This window comes from Tursiops truncatus, chromosome 4 (assembly GCF_011762595.2).
Source record: "Tursiops truncatus isolate mTurTru1 chromosome 4, mTurTru1.mat.Y, whole genome shotgun sequence".
NCBI lineage: Eukaryota > Metazoa > Chordata > Mammalia > Artiodactyla > Delphinidae > Tursiops > Tursiops truncatus.
The window spans coordinates 56,091,352-56,113,477 of NC_047037.1; the positions used below are offsets into that span (position 1 = coordinate 56,091,352).

The following is a 22,126-nucleotide window of genomic DNA, read 5'->3' on the forward strand; positions in this document are numbered from 1 at the left end:
TCCTCTGTACAGCATTTGGTAGGGTAAGGAAAAAAGGGAAGAAAATAAAGTGAAGTTGAGAATCTAAATGGGAAAAAAAGAGGGGCCCACATTTATTAAGTATCTACTATATACTATGTGCCCAGCACTATGCCAAGAACTTTATAAAAATCATCTCATTTAATCCTGACTAAAACCCTACTCCTAAAGTGGTAATAGCCAAATTTTATCAAGAGCTTAAAATGTGCCAGGCACTGTATAATACTAAATATTTTACATGAACTCATTTGTTTAATTACAGCAACAATCTCACATATTAGGTACCACTGTTATCTCCACTTCACAATAATGAAGCTGAGGTCAGAAAATGAAATAATTTTCCCAAACTCACACATTCTCTAATTAGGTCTGAATTAAAATCTAAGTCTCTTTACCTAAACATGCTCTCTCTTAAAAAGCAAAACATTAGCTCATCCTCTTGAGAGGGTAAAGATAAGAGTTTTAAAAAACTCTAAATTCTAAGAAATATTTATCCTTCTGATGGTATATTTTAGTGAATAGGTGAGAATCCATGCCATTTCATCATACTCCAAGAGGTGATTAGGATCAAGTAAAAGGCCATGAACAAGGACTAGAACTATCCGTGACCCACAGGAACAGTCAAGGTTGTATATTCAACACCAGTTTACACAGAATGCATATTAGATAGTAGTGCACCCTGAAAAGATGGGAAAAAACATGCCCAGAAATTAGACATATGACATCCCCATAATCAGCACCTTAAATTTAGGGATATTTAAATTAGAAATTTCCTGAAACTACCTACGGACCATAGATTCAGAAATGCTTCTGTGATTGACAAAGTTTAGTCACTACTCACCAAAACTGAATTATGGCACAGTTAAGGGCATCTTTGTGCAGAAATGAAGGGAAGAATGTGTCCCAAAACAGCTTGCACTGAGCATCAAGAAGAAAAGCATGGAAAAATGAACCTACTCCTTTCCATTGCTGAGAAAGAGGATCATGGTGAAGGGCAAGGTCAAATTAGATATCTGACTTACTCAAGGGCTAACTGGATACATCATGGACCTGAGGGCTCCATGGCTTAAGCTATTGTGGGTATTAACTAATCCTGCAGCTCCACATGGCTTCTATTTCATTAGTGGATTTCATAGGTCTTTTAAGCTTCTCCTCTACTCTACATCAAGCAGTAATGCCACAACAAATGTGAAAGCTCTGGAAAACACAGAAAAGGAAAACCTCTCTGGAGGAATCTGTCTCCCGATACTGCAGGAAACTATGGTACATAGCAGAGTGTGAATACTGTTTTCCTCTCCTCTACCAAACATTTCAAACAGTCCCACTTGCCAAAATCAAGCAGATACTAGGAGTGCAAACTAAAATTGTCTAAATGTTGTGGGATTCGCCTTTTTAAAAGTGATGGTAAGAAGCAGGAAGTCTCAAACAAGAATGAAAATAACATCCCAGTTTACTCTCTCACCTCCTCTGTCCATCACTAATGTTCAAAGAACTCAAAAGTTTAGAGTACTCCAAGACTGCCAGCTGGGGATCTCTACATCCTTTGAATATAGGGATTATGTCTCCTTCTCCAGCACAGAACACAAAGCCTGGCACGTCATACATGCTTAATAAACATGTACACAATACTCATTGTTTGTGGACACTGAAGAAGTCCCATCTGACTTTAGAACCAAGATATTTATGCTTCAATGAGCAGTGTTTTTGTTTTTATCTTGTAGGCATTGTGGACTAGGATGCCCTGGATACCACAGAGTTCTCACAAATTTGTGGCCCACCTCTGTGAAGTGTAGAGCCTTTACTAAGAGCCTTTTCAGCCTCATTGCTGGTCCCACTTCATCATTCCCACCACCCTTGTCCTGTTTCTCTCTAATGATCTGTTTTAAATTGTTTATGTTTTTCATGCCTATACCCAGCATGCTAATGGTACTTTAGAGACACTCAAAACATATTGATTAGATTTCATCAAACTTAACCCCTCTCTGAAATAAGACACTACCCTTTTAATAAAAGAACAAATGAAGAACAAACCCTTCCCCTGAGGTGATCCTGAGAATTAATAGTTCCCTTCCTACCATCATAAAGAAAAGGAGGCTGACCAGTGAGGTTATCCAGCCAAATATACCCTTCCTACTGCCCCCACTCCTTCCCACAGCTTTTATTTTTAGGGTGAAGGCTTGTCACTTTTTGCTTCACACATGCCTAGTGAAGCATGGCTTAGCAAAAGCCCAACAGGTACTTTCTCAAAACTTTCACTTCTCTATTGATGTGAAAGATTCTGGAAGGGAGGCTAAGAAAACTTTCAGTTGCTTTCCAAAGAACTGGAGAGAAGATGCAATTGCTAAATCCTTGTGGTAAGGGAAAAGACAGTCAGGAGAAGGTGACAGGATCCAGGTTTCCTCAGCTGGGGAGATGAAGGGTCACGTTGTGGGGCCATCTCTGTATTTTCAATACTAAAGAGAATTTAAGGGAGTTGGAAAAGCACAAAGGTTTATTAACAAAATTCAGGATTAAGAAGAGAGATGTGAGGGCTTCCCTGGTGGCGCAGTGGTTGGGAGTCCGCCTGCCAATGCAGGGGACACGGGTTTGAGCCCTGGTGTGGGAAGATCCCACATGCCGCGGAGCAACTAAGCCCACGCGCCACAACTGCTGAGCCTGCGCTCTGGAGCCCACGAGCCACAGCCCCTGAAGCGCATGCCTGCAGCCTGTGCTCTGCAGCAAGAGAAGCCACCACAGTGAGAAGCCTGCACACCACAATGAAGAGTAGCCCCCGCTCTTTGCAACTAGAGAAAGCCCACTTGCAGCAATGAAGACCCAGCACAGCCAAAAATTAATTAATTAAAAATAAAAATTAAAAAAAAGAGAGAAGAGAGATAAGGGTCTAAATCTTCCCCTGAATGGCTGCCTCAGAGTTTTGCTAGGTTTCTATATCCATATGTTAGGCACAAAAGAAAGAAGGACCTATAGCCATGGTAATATAAATATATATAAACAAATTTTGAGTGGCATTTAAGTGTGTTGTATATATAAAATTATTATTCATATGTTCCTTTGTGTTATATATCATGCAGTCTAAAAGTTAAATCTTTCCTAGCCCATACCTCCCACCAAGAAAAGAATGATCTAAAAACACAAGGATTTTTACCTTTTCAATCTACATTACATTTTTCCAACTAAGTGTTGATCACTTACTAAAGTTTTCATTTGTTGAAATGCACTCTCCAAACATGTGATAAAATCATAAGATCACTAAATCTTTACCCCAAATTCATACCAGTCTCAGAAACATACACATGGCTATAGTTTGAAACAAAAACTTAGAATCCTAATGTAGGATTCAGCATAATGTCAAATCTCTTTGGACACAAAAACAAGGAATACATGACAAGAGCCATCAAACAGGACTGTTCCTGTGAAAACCACATAACTAGTAATTTTACCCTCCTTAACGTTTTCTTACTTTAGTATGTGGCACTTGTTTAAAGACTTTAGATCGTAAGGACAAATGTGATATTCCAATAAAAAATATGTTAAAGAAAATTTATTGATGCTTTATGCATATTCATAATTTAATCCTCACACACCTTGCCAGGAAGGCTCTATTAACCCTACTATATACAAAAGTTGATTCTGAGGAGCCAAGTAACTTGCTATAGAAACACAGTAACACAGTAACCAGACCTCTTGAAGACACGTCAGGGGCTTGTGATACTACCTTATATATTCATTAGCACAAAAGAAGGACCCATCAATAATAGAAGTAAATGAATGATTGACATATTATGATAGAATTTTCAAGGATAATAATAATCTAGTGGGAGCCAGTTTATGTGTGTTGAAAGGTGGTGGGTGGCAAGGTTAGAAAAAGCTAAAAACACAAGGGCAGAGAAATCTTTTCTCTACCAGTAACGTGGAGTTGCATTTCTAAGTGCCTGGCCCTGAGGACCCACACCCGATCATGTATGGGACACACCTCATCTGGCCAGTCCAAACGTGCATTTGAGACCCTGATGACTAGAAGCTTTAATAAAGCAGCTCCTGTATTACAACCTTGCTAGATGGTCTCAAAAGTAATGTATATCGCATTGTATTTGGAAGAATCTTATATAGTGACAAAATTATTGTCACTGGCTGATAAATGTTTCTCCAAAAAAAATTTAAAAGCCAAATCAAGTCACAACAGCATAAGAAAAGGAAAAACTCCATTTTTAATGGAATTCCATTTTTATTGAGACCATTTCAATAACTTAGTACTGTTAGCCACTAAAACTACCACTATAAACTCTCTTGGCACCAAAATATAAAGAAACCTGATGCATTCATACGCTAAATTGGCTCTTTTTTAATTCAACCACAAATGACTTGTCTTTAAATTTTTTTACTGTTTTTTGAATCAAAGCATTAAAAAAATTGTAGACATGATCTAACAGTGCTGAAGAAGGAAAAATATAAAGGTATCCCCTTACTTCTTTAAACTCTTTCAATCCAGCATCCAAGCAGTAGAAAATGTATCATGGCAGTCATAGACCAATTTTCATACTAAGTTATAACTCACTGAGAAATTCTGCTTTCTTGGAGATACTTTCAGACCCTTAATGTTGTGCTAGTACCAGCTCTCTGCACTAACCACATTCATGAGTGTACTCACATTTATTCTTAGCTGATTAAATATGAGGTTGTCAACCAGCCCTTGTATGAGAATATTAAGCCTTGTTTATGATAAATATCAGCATGCTCATCCTCCATTCTTAACTAATTGAAGAATCTTCCTGCTGTTTATAAACAAATAATCCGGTGATTACAGCACAGTGAAAAAAAGCAAGTGCCAGTATACCCACTAAAAAGTCAGGGGAAAGAGTCATTCAAACATACTCCATTAGCAAAGCTCATTCCATTTCTTTTATATTTTCTTCCTGTGAAATATACAAATCTAAATTGGTTCTGGAATCCAAGGTCCTACCCACAAGCTCCCATCAGTATAGCTCAAAGTTCACCAACAGCCCACCTCATCCGTATCTCTACATACAGTTGCATGAGTTGTGTACTGTACAATCCTAGGGGTACCAGTGACATTGTAAAACTCATAGATGTCAATATTTAAATCACAACTTATAAACTGGTAGTAGCAGTAAAATATGTGGGTTTTTTTTCATAAAATCAGTGTACTATCACAATTTTTCAACAGAGAATAACAGTGTTTTGATGAGGGGGCATAGTTTTCTAATTCACATTAAAACATGAGATTAGCAGTGATCTTGTCACAAACCATTTTAATTCAGGTAAATCAATTAATCATTTGATAATGTATATAACAAAGGATAGGAATTTTTTTCCTATTGGGAGGCATCTTACCATAAAGAGGGCAAAGACTTAACCAAGGGCCCACACATCTCCCAAAGAAGTTACTTAAATCACTTTTTTCCTCACTTTTTAAAAAGTTAAATGCATTGTTATATCAGTTTTGTCACTGTTCACATACAGACCAAGGAAGAGGTTCACAGAGATTTCATCTCCTCAAAGACTGATCTATAAATTAGGAAAATATACGCAAAAACATATCCAATAAGTAATAAAAAGAAAAACTACAAAGTTCTTTAATTCCATCTGTAACCAGAGAAGAGGGAGGGAGAAGAGAAGGAGAAAGGAGAACAGGAAGAGGGAATAGAGGGGAAAGTAACATAGAGAGGTGAGGGCTGGCAGGCAGGGCAGGGCAGGGAAGGAAAAGAGAGATACAAAGAAAGAAATCAGAGGATGTAAGTGTGTAGGGAAAAAAAGGAGAGGCATATACAAGAGATATAGCAAGAAAGATAGCAGGTGAAAAAATCAAAGAAAAGTTATTGTAAATTCTCAGATGAGTGCTGGTTTAAGAGTAAACTGAATTGATTCTGCTTTATGTTTCCTTGCTTTATGGAAAAAGTTACCTTGTCAACATTAACTGGGCATGAACCATTTATCACAGCTCTTTATTCAATATCTCTACACTTTCTGAGATTCTTTTTTAGCAGCTCACCAGGGGTACAGCTGTCTTCTTGACTAGCAGCAAGGTGACCAAGGTGATTTGGCTGAAAAAAATGAAGCCAAGCTGAAAAGATAAGAGTAAGAGTTCCCTGAGATAACTGACAGCTGTGGACAGATACAAGACAGAAAGGTCAACACTCTGGTTCCATGGAAAAGTATGTTCAGTGGAGAATAACGAACACTCACCATGCTTAGCTGTGGCAAAAGGAATCCACTGGAGTTATCCAATTGTTTTTTGGAGTCACCCAATTTTAATCAATATTTAAGCTATATGAGTGAGCTATCAAAGTACATCTTGGCCGGATACCTAAAAACATTGTTTTAATCAGTGTGTGAGTTCTTAGGGTTTCTAGAGGCACTAGTTTGAATATGAAAAGAAAAACCATCATGGTTATTTCACAGATCATTAAGTTGGCCTCAGTACTCCTCCTAGTACCACACACACACACATACACACACACATAGAGTATCTTCTGGTGACAGTTTATCTCATTTTCCACAGTGCTCCTATATACCTAAGTGTGGAAAAAATTTTGAAGAATCCATGTCCCTGGTGAATGTTGTCATGGAAAACTTCAGGAAGTACCAACACTTCTCCTGCTATTCTGACCCGGAAGGAAACCAGAAGAGTGTCATCCTAACCAAACTCTACAGTTCCAACGTGCTGTTCCATTCACTCTTTTGGCCAACATGTATGATGGCTGGGGGCGTGGCTATCGTTGCCATGGTGAAACTCACACAGTACCTCTCCCTGCTCTGTGAGAGGATTCAACAGATCAATAGATAAAAGCAAAGTGGATGAGATCATTTTCTTTAAAGCTCAAATACTGTTTTCTTTCATTCTTCACCAAAGAACCTTAAGTTTGTAATGTGCAGTCTATTATGAGTTCCTTAATATATTCTTATACGTAGAGCAATAATGCAAAAGCTGTTCTATATGCAAACATGATGTCTTTATTATTCAGGAGAAGAAATAACTGTTTTCTGTTGGTTGGGTTTTTTTCATAATCTTGGTTCAAAGCTGGAACTAGTACTTCCTTCTCTCCTTCCACCAAAATCAGGCTCAGTTATTCATTTGCCAAGCTTCGTGGAGGTATATAGACAATATCAGTGTGATAAGGTCTGTGCTCAGAGTGGTCAGATTTCTTGAAGATATTTCTGCAATATTTTTCATCATTCATTGTTTACTAAAGCTGCAGCCAAAAATATTTTTTTTCCTTACTCTATACTGAGCCCTGTAGCAAGTGAAGGTACCAGATTTCCTTTAGGACTTTAGGCATTTTCCTTGTATTTCTACCATATCACTGTAAAGAAGGGGGGAAACCCAGCCAGCTATTTTTCTTTTATTACTTTATACTCATAACTTTAGATTTTTTAACTGATTTCCAAAAAATAAGCTGTTTTCCTTAACCAATTCTATAATCTCTTCCTGTGCTTTAAATAGAAAGTGAACAGAGCCCTTTTCCATGTAAGACCCTGCTACTGTGTGAGGAAATAACATTTACAAGGAGTTTCATTACCTGTGAACTGACAATGTTGAATAGATGCTCCATTACAATCTGGGAAAGTCTATGTTACTAAGATATTTGTGTTAAAATCTTTATTCCATTTCAATTGAACTGTTAGATGGTAAAATTAAGATCCTACTTGCTGGTCAAGACTGGTGGACTGATTTCAATGGGTAAATCTATTGTGGCAAATTAACATATTGGAATATTGCTTTTGGGAATTTATGTTTAAATTAATGAGTATGTAGTTTCTCTTTCTGACAAGTACTCCCTGATGGGATTTTAAAGCTATATGCACAGAATATTTGTCTCCTCTACATGTTTTACTTTTCTATTTACAGTTCCCTTTTTTGTTGTTAGATTTTATACACACTTTTTTTTCCTGACACACACTTGAACTGAATAACAGATTTAAAGGAAGCCTTTGTTCACACTGACATTAACTTCTTGTGTTTGGAGGTGGGGGTGGGGGTGGGGGAATGAGGAATTGGTTTTAAACAAAAACATTCCGTCTTTTATTTAACATCAATATCAGAAGAAGAAGACAAACATCTATCTTTCTCATCTATTTAAGTAACTTTTTCTAATGTAGTATCAAGGTATTGCAGAATTTTACAAATCATATTTGTGGAACAAATGGTGACATTAATCTGATGAAGTAGAAAGTATTCTGCAATATTGTAATACACAGTTTGACTTTTCATAAATAAATCCATAGGGTATAATCAGGACTTCAAATGTGTAATTAAAACTTAAAAGAAAATCCATTATATCAGCAAGATTTGAATACCTCTTACACTCTAAGCTGGCAAGCCCATGGCAGGCCAAAAACCTATGATTCACTATTTTTAAGCTTATTTAAAGAGATTATAAAGAAAGTTCCCTTTTTAACACCCAAACACATACACACAATATTATGAATACTTGGAAAATATGATGGAAAGCTCAATTCTTACTCCACCTTAAAAACATAATTCTGAAGATGATAGAGAAATCTTTGTGACTACAGAGCTAAAAATTTACAACCTTTAATGTTCCTTGGGCTTCCTTCAAGTGATCCAAGGGTGAAACATATGCAAGTATTATTATATGAGTTACTTTTTATTTTCTTCTGGATTTTTAATTAAAGATTCCCAACTGATGTATCAGATAAGATTGTAGAAATCTCAAAATAATGACACCAAAAAGTAGTTAACTAGTGCCTTCTTGAATTCCAATAAAGCAACAGCCCCTTAAAGTAATTTAAATGTATATGCAATTAAATACTCATTATTAAAGGAGAAAGAACTGGGGCTAGTAATAATGTTTTAAATGTTTTGCATGTGTTAACTAACAATGTTTATAACAACCCTATTAGAGGGAGCACTATTATTATCCTATCCTACAGATGAGAATGTTGAAACTCAGAGATGTTAAGTAGCTTCCCCAAGGTTACACAAACACTAAGATGACACAGAGCTGAGAAAGTACCCAGCTTGCAGCTTTCCCATTGTGGTAACCATTTACACGGCTTTGGGGTCTTTCAGATAACACTAATGAGGTCTGGAAGGGAAGCAGGACTGAACAGACAATTTTTAAGCTGAATCTGTTCCACCCTTTCACATTTGCAGGAACTATAAGGAATAATACAAAGTATACCACTGACTTCTCTCTTAAGAATGAATTTGTAATCTACTGGAAGGGTTGAGATAATACATACGAAAAAATAGAGAACAGCTAGGTCTTTAATCCACATCAATGCGGATAATATCTAAAGAGGGTTGGTATGAGGCTTAACTGGGAGGTATTAAGTAAAATGCCTAGCACTGTATATAGCATATAATAGATGCCTACCAAGTGTTAATTATTACTATTAATAGCAAAATGTATAAGTCATATTAATAGTATTAGTATAACCACTAGTAGTATATGGTCTCTTGGAGCTAGAATAGCTTAAAACATCGTTTTGCCCAAAACTCACACCAATGCATAAATCCCTTCTAATCCTTAGCAGGGATCACCTAGCCATAGGGACAGTTACTACTTGAATCCTACCAGAAGTGAGACAGGTTACCAGTTAATAAAACAATGCTAAAAATTTTCCTGATAACAATTTGAAATCTGCCTCCCTATATCTACTCACTAAATCCACACAAAACCAGATCAATACTCTTGTCACTAACTTATTCTATTAGTGTTATTTTATTTAAAAATGGAGGGAGGGTAGGGAAAGAGCAACTTCCATTTGTTTAGAGTAAAAGACCATAGAAAATAACTCATTCATCCAGAATTATGACATAAATGAAAATTTATAAAGGTAGCATAAATGACATCAACTTTAAAAGGTTAATAATATAATTGTTAGAACCTAAACATTCATGAATTAATTAAATTGATAAGTTAGCTAAACCCTTTAATGCCCATGTGAATTTTATACCTCTCAAGTATGATTTGGCTTTCTGGAAAGTAACACTATCTGAAATTTTACATTATGTCCTTATTCAACTTTATGACAACAAACTAAGTTGTCTAAGTAACCAGATTACTTAGGAGCATAGATGTTTTCCTAACAAAATGTTGCTACAATTGTGCCATGGGTTCATCTTGGCTAAGGTACCATTCTCCAGTGCAATGCCAAGGAACTGGAAGGAAATGTCATTCTGTGCATTCTTGTAGTGACTTTATGAGCAAATGTTTCATTTAGGTAGGAAGAGAAGTTGTTCTCTCAAACAATATAATCACTTAATTAGGGCTTCCAGATCTGTTCTTCAGCCAAGTTCTTCTAAAACAAATTTAATCCCCAAGCCCTTGCAAACTGTAATATGACTTGTTATCAACATAGTATGAGATCAGGCTATGGAGAAAGCTTCAAGGTTCTCTCCCCAATCCCACTACCTATTAGCACAATTAGCAGTACCATAAGTTTTCGTAGGTAGAAGTCACAACATCTCTTTATAAAAATCTCTCCTCCCCCTCCTTGGTGTCTCTCTCTCTCTCTCTCCACCCCCCTTTCTCTTAGCTCTATTTCTTCTCTTGTTTAAGCTCCATACACCAGCAAAGATGATCCCCAGCCATTACATGTTCACGAAATCCCTTGTGTCTATAATCAAAACAGGAGAAAAACCCAGCATTCATATCAGTCCTCAAAAATGCCAGTTCTCTTTGTATCACTTGTATACTACTGGGCCCATCCCCGTAATGACTGACAGCAGGGCACATTATCTGCAGGCCCACCAGGTAGGAGTCAAATAATTCCCCAGATGTAAACACATGTGTGTGAAATAAGAGAGGAAGGGGTGCTTGGCAAGCAAAAACAACAGATGCCCACTACAGGCAACTTGGACAAACTCATACCAGGTTCTTCTGCCAACATAGCTTTTGGTTGGAGAAAAAGTGCCACACATATGGGAAGGAAAAACTAGTGTTACTGAGAGAGTAAAGGAGTAAAAAGAGCTGGCGCTCAAATTTTACCTTGCAATTTTTCTATGAATCCTCTAATTATCTCATAAAATTTTTTTAATTCTGGTTTTCACTCAATGAGAGATACAGGAATATTTTGATTTCAGTCAGAGAGGTTCCCTTAGGGTCAACTGACACCATGCTAAGAGCAAAGAATTGATAGGAAACAGAAACAAGTTTAAAAGAAGGGAGGGTAGTGATAATATATGGGGAAAGGAGATTTGGAATTAGAAAATCTAATTTAAGCAACTATTGCTATTCATCAGTTACTAGAGAATTTCTCTGTGTTTTTCTTAAGGGCCTTCTCCTTCGAGGTTAATAAATACCTATTTAGACTAGCACAGATTCTGTTGTCCCATTTATTGCTTGTTTTGGAGTAAATTCATTTAAGGAGCATGTGAAGAGATGAATGGGTAGTTCTCCCTACCCTTTAGGTTTTTCACACATCATAACATTTAAGAAAACGGTTCCTTCTTAGACCATGCAGTGAGAGAGCTGGTCACAGAGACAGCAACAGGAAGCATCACTCACCATCTGAAATACTATGGTGACTTCAACATCTAGACATCCATATAATACCCTCAACTTAGGTCTGTCCAAACTCATCAGCCTCCTCCAGTTAGAGAATCATCAAAGCTCTGCTCTTTTATTTGCTGCACTAAAATCCAGCAGCAGTTTGTAAGGCAGCTGCAAAGCCTGACACTTAGCTCCTTCCCATGGTGAGCAAACAGACTGTCCTGGTGCCATCCTTGAGCATGAAAGAAGTATCATTTCAGAAAAATTAACAGTATCCGTCTCTAACCAAAAGCATTCAGCTGCTGTAGCTGACATGTAGCAATGCTGAGAAGAAAGCAGTGATTGGGGACTCATACTACATGTAAAATATATTCCTTCCTTTCCAACAGTTCTGACACATACAGAATTTAGTGCAAATACTACACTTAGGTCCATCTCTAGAAAGTCATAATCAGCTGGGAAATTTCAGCTTTTCTAGGAACAGAGAGTGCCCTAAATATAGCTTGGGCAACTGTTAATGGAAATCCCAGGAGCCAGGTCCAGCTCAGCCAGTCGAGGCCACGCAAAACAAACTGGTTTGTTGCTAACACCAACAAAGAGGCCTTCCAACTCTCAATTTCTTTGAAAATGTCACACTATCTGGCTGAATAAATAACCCTTGAATACTAACAACACTCAAGTTATCCTGGCAAACACCCAAGACTATTTAGAAGATTCTACCTGGTGTCTGTGAGAAGTCACATGTCCAAATCATCCAACAGTGGAAATCACTCCACTTCTAAGAATGAAGTCTTTTAATAGCTGAGTAGCCTCAGAAACTCCCAGCATTTACCACTAAATTCAAAAAACCCACTGAGACTGGAACAAAGGGGCCCTTTGGAAGACCAGGTAAAGCCAGCAGTTTACTTTACCTCTGATATCAGTGTAGTTTGTGGTCCCTGAACAGCAGCCACTGGGCAAACTACAAGCTACCTTCACATAGTCATTCCCCCCATTTCCACTTCTATTTTGTGTAAAGTAGGAAATCAAACCCAACGCAACCCTGACATTGGTAGGCATCAAGGCCTGCTAAAAGGAAGAGGCTTTCATTCAGCAATAGACGTAGACCAGCCTGATGTTCTGCCTTTATTTAGGAAAATTTACATCCCAAGACCTAGTAACAGTTTGCTGCTGCAAATGACTTGGATCATGGAGTGAAATGGCCCTTCAAGTCTCTTTCCCACTGTCATCCCCACACCTCTTATGCTTCAGCCATCTAATTAATCCGTGGTCATCCCTAATGTTCTAAATTATTTCACACTTCTGGGCTTTTGCATTTACTGTCTCCTCTGCCTGAGACTCCTTTCTCTGATCTCTCTTCTATTCATCCAGCTAACTGATACTCATTCTTCAAGATTAGCTCAAACTTCGTCTGCACCAGATGATTCAGGTCCAGAGTAGATGCCTATCTTCTGTGCTTCAATAACATCCCATTGCACCCTTCTATAAAAACACTTATCACACCACATGATAGTCGTGGTTTATTTCTCTAGTAGTCCTACAAGTTTCTTGAAGACATGGATTTATTTTATTCATCTTCATTTTATTATGCGTGTATATTCTCAGCCCCTAGTACAATTCCTGGCATATAGGAGGGCTCAATAAATGATACTTAAATGAATAAACAAATAATTGAATTACTAATAAAAAGTAGGCAAATTAAGCAGATTTCTCTGTATTGTGACTTGAATATCTTCCCAAAGAACAAAAATACCTGAAAAGCCACCAGGAGAGATCAGTACCTTTTAGTGTAGATTTTTGTGACCTGACAGTAAAAGTGCAGATGGCCCTGAGCAATGCTGGCTTTCTCAGCCAATAATTCCTCATCACACTAAAGTACCCTATAACCATCTATCACCCCAGAAATGTAAGAGCGGAGCTATAGAAGAACATAAAAGGTAAATTCTGGTAAGAGACAATTGGAGTCTTAAATTTACAGAATGGAATAATGCCCAAGAGGGGGAAGGTCTAAATAAATGATTAGCACACAGGCTTTGGGAACATTCAGACCTGAGTTTGAATCCTGATTCCACTACTCACTAGCTGTGAGATTCAGGAAAATGTATTTAACTTACCTTGCATCAGTTTCTTCATCTGGAACACAGGAATAGTAACACCCAAATCATAAGATTAAATGAGATAATATATAAAATGCTTATCAAAATGTCTAGCACATAATAAACACTCATGAAATGACAGCAATTGTTTTCTGATGATTAATAATAAAAGGCAGGGGACTTCCCTGGTGGAGCAGTGGTTAAGAATCCGCCTGCCAATTCAGGAGACACAGGTTCGAGCCCTGGTTCTGGGAAGAGCCCACATGCCATGGAGCAACTAAGCCTGTGCACCACAACTACTGAGCCTGGTTCTAGAGCCCGCGAGGCACAACTACTGAAGCCCACGCGCCTAGAGCCCGTGCTCCGCAACAAGAGAAGCCACTGCAATGAGAAGCCCATGTACCACAGTGAAGAGTAGCCCCCGCTCTCTGCAACTTAGAGAAGGCCCGCGCACAGCAAGGAAGACCCAATGCAGCCAAAACTAAATACATAAATAAATAAACTTTTCTAAAAATAATAATAATAGTAAAAGGCAGAGACTATTATCATTTTTACGACCGGGAACTGGAAGTTTTGAGGCAAAGGAATGCAAGTTGGGTAATAAAGATTAAGACAAGCTTCATCCCTCCTACAATTTTTCTGAGGACTGGCCCCAGCCTCAGCACTTCCAAATGAAACCTCATAACTAAGGTCAGTTCCTGGGACATTTGAAAGCATTCCTGTCAACAGAGGAATGCAGATGGGGAGTCAAGAGATTGATTTGAGATATTATATCACATGCTCCCTAGTTTCTTTGGAGGAGAAACCTCTGAAGAAGATTCTGTTCACTCCCCACAAGTGGTAAGAAAAGGGATTCAGTCCTCATATAGAACCTCATCTAGGCAGTGTGTGAAATTCCAGAAAACTTCTTTAAAATGGAGGCATAAGAGGCTGAGTGAGCAAGCATCTGAGTTTAAGGGCTCCAGAGAGCCACCCATAAAGGAAACAAGGGGTGCAGGGAGAGACTCAGAGGAGGAGGAAAAAGTGAATGTATACACTTAAACCAGAGGCACTAAGACCAAGGCTACATTCAAGGAGTGCCAGACACTCAATCCAACTCCTGTTTCTTGCTAGAAAAGAATGGAGGAACTGACTCTGATTAACCACACACCTTATCCAAATATACTGACATTTTTACACAAAGGATTACCAGGCACTTACTTTAACTTGAGACTAAGGACATAAACATGAACTATCAACTCAGAAAACGAAAATGTTTATCCCTTACTTTCTATCTCCAATTTCCAGCAAACTGGAACGAGTAAGAAGAAAATGACCTAATATGTGGCTAAATAGCATCACACTGGAAACATTTTTATTCTCCACCCCACCCCCAAAAAAAGGATGGCTATAAGTGGAACACTTCAGACCCTCAAAAAACATAATGTGTATACTCTGGAGCTCTGGTGTGTCAGGAAAGGACCACAGTGCTTAAGATGTCTACACACAAACATACACACTCGCCCTTCTGGAAGAAATAGCTTATTCAAGTATTTTACCAGGCAGGGCTCATCCGCTTCCTAACTGAGTCATTATCATGTAGTGGCTCTGTTCTAGAAATTTTAAAGGGAAGAAAGTGGGGAGAAGGTAGAGGACAGAAGTTCCAGAAACTCTTTCTTCTCACAAATAAGGTATAACCTGATTTCTATTGCAATTGAGCCAGAATAGCAAACTGGTGTTCAGAGAAAAGGTGATGTTTTTCTGCCTAAAATAAAACCACTAATATACCCAGACATCAGCATAATTGACCGGAAATTAGTTAAAACAGCAGAGAGCTGGAAAAAACACAACACAGAGGGTGTCCTGCCATCATCTGGGATCATTTTTCCCCCATCGCTTACCACATGCTTAAAAGAGGTGGGAAAGCAAATTGCCAACCACAGCAGAACATGACAAGCCCCCTGCTGCTCTCTGTGTCCTCGAGCTGCTCCTTCAGTCTGTTCAACCAAGTTCTGGCTGCGGCTGCCCCAGGGATATTACAAGGGCTTGACTCATTTATACGTATGTCACGTTGTCAGGGTTTTCTCCCAAACAGGTAAAATATGCCACAAATCGTGTAATAAAATATGGCACAATTTGTCACATTTGCAACATTTCCAAATGTCAGTGTCATCTCCCTGGCAAACAAGAGAGGGAAGTGGGTTTTAAAAAATCTGGCCAAAAATGGTTCTGCTCTCTGTATTAAGAGGTTGTTCTGTGGCAGGGTCCTTTCCTGGCATGACTTACAGTACTGTTTTGGGAGTGCTCTCACCAGAGCATAAAAGGAGGAAGAGGAAAACCTCAGGAAGATTCGCTATAGGCACTGAAGATGTCCAGTGAATAAATGTGAATTATTACTACCTAAAACTTAATTTTACAGAGTTAGGTTAGATGCTTAGCACATGGTCAAAAATAATGTAAAGGGAGATGACCATAGTGACAGGTGATGCAAAAATGAAAGGATCGAGAAAAACGACCAGGCGGTAGCAGAGCCTCTGAGAATTCACCTGCAAAGCAAGCACTGCCTTGACAAATGGGATTTGGTGTCATCTATGCCTGTGTCCCATTGCTATGTTAAACATCTGTCCAAGTATCAGTAACCAGTAAAAAATACAGAAAAGAACATTATACATCATGATTTGAGATATGTCAGATTTCTATAATATAACAGAGACATATAACATGAAGAAGATATTATACCTTCTTTTAAAAAGAACACTTGTGGAGAGGCCCTATATCACTTGGTATAGGCATTCAAATGTATTTTGGGGGGGACAGTGTGGTGTGATGAGAGAAGCACTGGACATGGAGCCAGTGGACCTACTCCTTGCCTCAGCTCTTCCTCTTTCCAGCTAAAAGACAAGCCCCCTAACCTCTCTCCATGTCTCGATTTTCTCCCTTACAAGGTGATGGTGAAAATAATACCTTTCCTCCTCACCTCAGATGGTTATTATGAAGATCAAATGAGATTATGTGCTTGAAAACATTTCATATACTTTGCACAGCTTTTTTTCCCTTTTCCCAAGGAATTCCATCCATGCCAATGGCTTTAAGACCTTCAAATATCAACTGATATTCCAAAATTTGCATATTTAGCTGTGGGCTCTTTCCTAGGTCTCAAAGCTCTATCTTTATTTGCCTCTGGATATCTCCACCTGGGGAGTCTTCAGGCATTTACAACTCAATATGTCCAGTGGAAATGGCCCTCTTTCTAAACCCACACAAACACTTTTGCTCACACGTACCTCCACCCTCCCTGCCATTCACGCTGAACCTCTTGCTTTCCTTGGTACATGATCCAACCACACTGTCACCATGTTGCACTGACCCTATGCCCTAAGCATCTGTGAGGTCAGCCCCTTCTTTTCTATCCACACTGTCACTCTCCTAGTAGCTATAGCCTCAGAATCAGTCTTCCTACCACCAATCTCTCCACTGCCCCCACCTTCTCTACACCAGAAGGAACTTTTACAAATAGATATCTGATCATATCCCACCCTGAGGAGAACTGTGAAATGACTTCCCGTTGCCTTTATGATGAAGCTCAGATACCGTGACTTGACCTTCAAGTGCTTCATGAATTCATCCCACGTTCCATTTCCAGCCTCATCTTCTCCTACCCACATCCCACTCCCCAAGCCGTCCTGTTCTAGCCATATTGAGCTATTTCTTCAAACACACCAAACTTTCTCAAGCCTCTGTGCCTTTGCCCCTGCTCTCTGCCTAGCCTTCCTGCTAGTGTCAGCAGAGGGATTGGTAAAAGCATGGACTCTGGAAACCAAATGCCTGGGTTCATACCCTGTCTCTGCCCTGGGCATGATACTTGTCTCATTTGGGGTTCACCCAAAAGCAGACTCTGAGACAAAGAGCCAGCAGTTTACTTGGAGGTTCAGAAAATACCAGTAGGGGAGTGGGGAAGTATACAACATGATGATTTGATGCATATATATACTGCAAAATCATTACCAACAACAGGGTTAGTTAACACCTTCGTCACCTCACATAATTACCATTTTGTGTCTATGTATGGTGAGAATATCTACAGTCTACCTTATTAGCAACTGTCAAGTATATAATACAGTATTGTTAACTATAGTCAACATGTTGGACATTAGATTCCCAGAACTTATTCATCTTATAACTGGAAGTCTGTACCCTTTGACCAACATTTCCCCATTTCCCCCACATCCCAGTCCCTGGAAATTACCATTCTACTCTCTGTTTCTGTGAGTTCAGATATTCTAGATTTCACATATAAGTGATGTCATACAATATTTGTCTTTCTCCGACTTATAACACTGAGCATGATGCCCTCAGGGTCCATCCATGTTGTCAAAATGGCAGGATTTCCTTCTTTCTCATGGCTGAATGATATTCCATTATATATATATATATATTTTAATATATGTATATAAAATATATGTATTATATATATAATATATATATATATGAAATAGATCTAGAGTCAGGATTTATGGGCCTAGGAATTGAGGAATAGAAATGGGAGTAGCACCATTCACTATTAGCCCTAATTATCCACAAGCAAATTTTTGCTTCTCATCCCCATGACCTCCCATCCCCAGCAGACTTCTGCTCTGCTAGTCTAAAGGACTAAGTTTTAAAAGGAGGAATGCTTGAAGTATCTGAAATACAACAATGATTAAGACATAATATCATATGTCACATCTATACATATATCTCACATCTTCTTTATCCATTCAACTGTAGCCAGACACTTAGGCTGTTTCCATATCTTGGCTATTGTGAATAATGCTGCAGTGAACATAGGAATGGAGATATCTCTTGGAGATCCTGATTTCATTTGCTTTGGATATATACCCAGAAGTGGGATTGCTGGGTTATATGGTAGTTCTATTTTTAATTTTTTGAGGAAACTCCATAATGTTTTCCATAGTGGCTATAAGATACTCTCCTAGCTCCAAAGCATATTCCTATCATGGCATTTGCCATATTCCTTTTGACTATTTTTTATTACATTTTTATGGGTCTTTCTTTTCTATCAAGCAGTGTCTTGAAGGGAATTCTTGTCAAATTCTATGCCTAGGACTTCTCTCCACCTGTCAATGCAGGGGACACGGGTTCAAACCCTGGTCCAGGAAGATCCCACATGCCACAGAGCAACTAAGCCCATGCACCAAAACTACTGAGCCTGTGCTCTAGAGCCCGTGAGCCACAACTACTGAAGCCTGCACGCCTAGAGCCCATGCTCCACAACAAGAGAAGCCACTGCAATGAGAAGCCCGCGCACTGCAACAAAGAGTAGCCCCCACCCACTGCAACTAGAGAAAGCTCACGTGCAGCAACGAAGACCCAATGCAGCCATAAATAAATAAATAAATTTATTATTAAAAAAAATTCTATGCCTAGCACAAAGTGAGCACTCAGTGTTTGTAAAATTGAGTTGAACTAAGTTGTCTTTCATAAAACTTGCTTTCTTTTTATGCCAAAAAAGGAAAGAAAATGGGAGTTAGAGCTAGAAAAAGAAATAAAAAAAGAAGAGAAAGGAGGTGTGTATTCAAAATGCATTAATAGTAGGAGCTCAGTTAGTATTTTCCGAATAAAATAATAAGAGACTATGAAATGAGCACTAGTACGTATCAGGCATTATGTGAAGCACTGAAAATACAACAATGATTAAGACAAAGTCCCTGCCCCAAAAAAGATTACAGAGGGAACACACAGATTAATGAATAAAACGAATAGATATCACTGAGTTAATAGCGGTAGGGAAGAGACAAGGACACCCAAGGATAGTCACCAGTTCAGGTCAATGCTCTGTAACCAATTTACAAGTGCTAAACAATCACAACCAAAACTGACCTATACTCTGAAGTTTGGGGAACCTCCCTGGTGCCTTGATAGCACATGTTTCCTACTTGGATACTAAATATTTCCAGTTCTATGAGGTCAACTCGACACATTAGAAAATACTACACGGAAACAACCGCCACTAGGGGCGTCGCGCCGAGGCCGTCCCGCCCCGGTCTCTACGCCCGGCCCGATTGGCCGCACGGCGCTGAGGCCTGCCCCCGCTTCCGCGGCCAGCCCCGGAGGGGCGGGAGGGTCCGGGCGGTGGAGTCGCTGTGTCCCGGCGGCGTGGCGTGGAGCACCCGCCGGGGCCGCGGGAACAAGCGCCCCGCGGAACTGCTACTCCCAGAGCAGCCCGGGCCCCCCATCTCCGCCCCGCCGCGCTCTCAGGCGCCGAGCACTACAACTCCCGGCATGCCGTGAACTTGACGGCCGCGCCTCCAGGGTGGAGTCCGGCCCTCCCGGCCGCCCCGCTCTCCCGCCCCGTCCCCGCCGCTCTCCCGGCCGCGCGCGGAACGGGGACGCGAGCCATGGAGGAGACACCGACCCCGCTACTGGGCAGCCGCAAGCCGCACCTGGAGAAGCTGACCTTGGGGGTCACCCACATCCTAGCATCATCCCAAGGTGTGACAGAGGTGACCATCATAGAAAAGGCGCCTGCTGAATGTCACATGATTTCTTCATGGGAACAAAAAAATAACTGTGCTGCCTGAGGATCTGAAGAACTTTTACCTGATGACCAACGGCTTCCACATGACATGGAATGTGAAGCTGGATGAACACACCGTTCCACTGGGCAGCATGGCAATTAACAGCATCTCAAAACTGACTCAACTCAACCAGTCTTCCATGTGCTCTCTTCCTAACGCACCAACTCTTGCAGACCTGGAGGATGATACACAAGAAGCTAGTGAGAACCAGCCAGAGAAGCCTCACTTTGATTCTCGCAGTGCGATATTTGAGCTGATCCTTGCAACCTGAATGGGAAGGTTTGCCTTGCCTACAAAAGAGGTAAACCAGCATTAGCACAAGACACTGAGATCTGGTTCCTGGACAGAGCGTTATACTGGCATTTTCTCACAGATAACTTTACTGCCTATTATCTCCTGCTTATCACCCACCTGGGCCTGCTCCAGTGGGAGTACGCCTTCACAGCTATGGCATTAGCCCACAGGCCAAGCAATGGTTCAACATGTGTAAACCCATCACCTACAACACAAACCTACTCACGGAAGAGACCGACTCCTTTGTGAACAAGCTAGATCCCAGCAAAGTGTTCAAGAGCAAGAACAAGACATTAATCCCCAAATAGAAAGGGCCTGTTCAGCCTGCAGGTGGCCAGAAAGGGCCCACGGGTCCTCCTTCCACCTCTAAATCCTCCTCTGGCTCTGGAAACCATGTCCGAAAATGAGCGCCCAGCTCCCCGCCAGCCCCACAGCGATGATTTCCAAGCACAGATGCCCCAGGCGTGGCCCAAGCCTCAGATTCTGTGTATGGAACCATAGTCCTCTCTCCATCCGAGTGACAAAATCCTAGGCCTTTTACTTCCATTGGCTTGAGCCCGGAGTTGGAAGGGCATACTCAGCTCTCCCCAAGAATCCTTCTCTCATACCCCTTACAGCAGGTTGTGCCACCTACTAATTCTGGAAGCTGTGGAGAATGTAAGGTGTTGTGTAAGTGACTAAGTAGATCTATTAAGAGCTTTCTTTTCTTTCTACTCCAACCCCCTACCCCTCAGCAGTAATTAGAGAAGTCCCCCATAGAAACCACTGGTTTTGACCTATGAGGCATTAGAACTATGCTGCTCAACTGGTAGCACTTTTTTTTTACATCTTTATTAGAGTATAATTGCTTTACAATGGTGTGTTAGTTTCTGCAGGTAGCCACTTTTTAAAGAGCTAAATTTAAGCCATATTAAAAATGGGAGTATTCATGTGGCTAGTGGAGTCTGTATTAGCACAGAGATGATGAAACATTTCTATCATCACAGAAAGTTCTATTGGGCAGCACTGCATTAGAATACTTTTGCATTACCCTTCCTCAGATCAGTTAATTTTTGTTAAAGAATAATGATACCTTAATTTGATGGGTTATAATGTTCCATGAAAAACCTTGAATATCCATTTTTATGTTCTTTATATCCTTCACCACAAACAGATCTTGCTTTGCTCATTTTCAGTTTCCTATAAAGTTTCTCATCTTCATCAGTTTCCTATAAAGTTTCTTGTTTCCAGTTTTGTGATGTGATATTTGTACGTTTGCCAAAATTATCTTTCTCACTTTTTTTTTTAAAGAAGAGGTGATTCTGCTGTACCATTAAAACCAAAACAAAACAAAACCTACCAAGCATTGCTTTGCCAGGACTCTTCATGCACAGTTTTGATGAAATCAGTCACTGTTGACAAGAGCTTCCACCTGCTCTGCCTACTCACAACTGCTCAACAATTCACAGGGTAGCAGAAAAGGATAGAGAGGAACCAAGTTGTCAAGGATAATAGCTGAGGTTTAGTCTTCCAGAAGCATTTTTCTGCCAAAAGTCATCAAAGGGAGAAACAGCAGTGCCAGATAAGAGATTCCAGCATTTGGCTCCTTCCCCAAGTCAGGGTTAGAAGGGGATTGAGAAGTTGTGTCATCTTCCACTGTGGTAGATGTCCTTCCTCTAGAGCTCATGGAGCCCCTGAATTA

General features: G+C 39.9%; 1 protein-coding gene and 1 pseudogene across 1 annotated transcript in view; both read left to right on the top strand.

Moving 5' to 3' along the window:
* KCNMB2 (potassium calcium-activated channel subfamily M regulatory beta subunit 2) overlaps window positions 1-6,823 on the top strand; it is a 29,740-nt gene extending 22,917 nt beyond the window's left edge. Inside the window, exon 4 of the mRNA XM_019946045.3 lies at window positions 6,539-6,823. Coding sequence (XP_019801604.1) covers window positions 6,539-6,823 — 285 coding nt within the window. The remainder of the gene's footprint in view (window positions 1-6,538) is intronic.
* A 12,943-nt stretch (window positions 6,824-19,766) lies between these two features.
* On the top strand, window positions 19,767-21,711 carry LOC101321821 (tubulin polyglutamylase complex subunit 2 pseudogene; annotated as a pseudogene).
* Window positions 21,712-22,126: the final 415 nt, after the last annotated feature.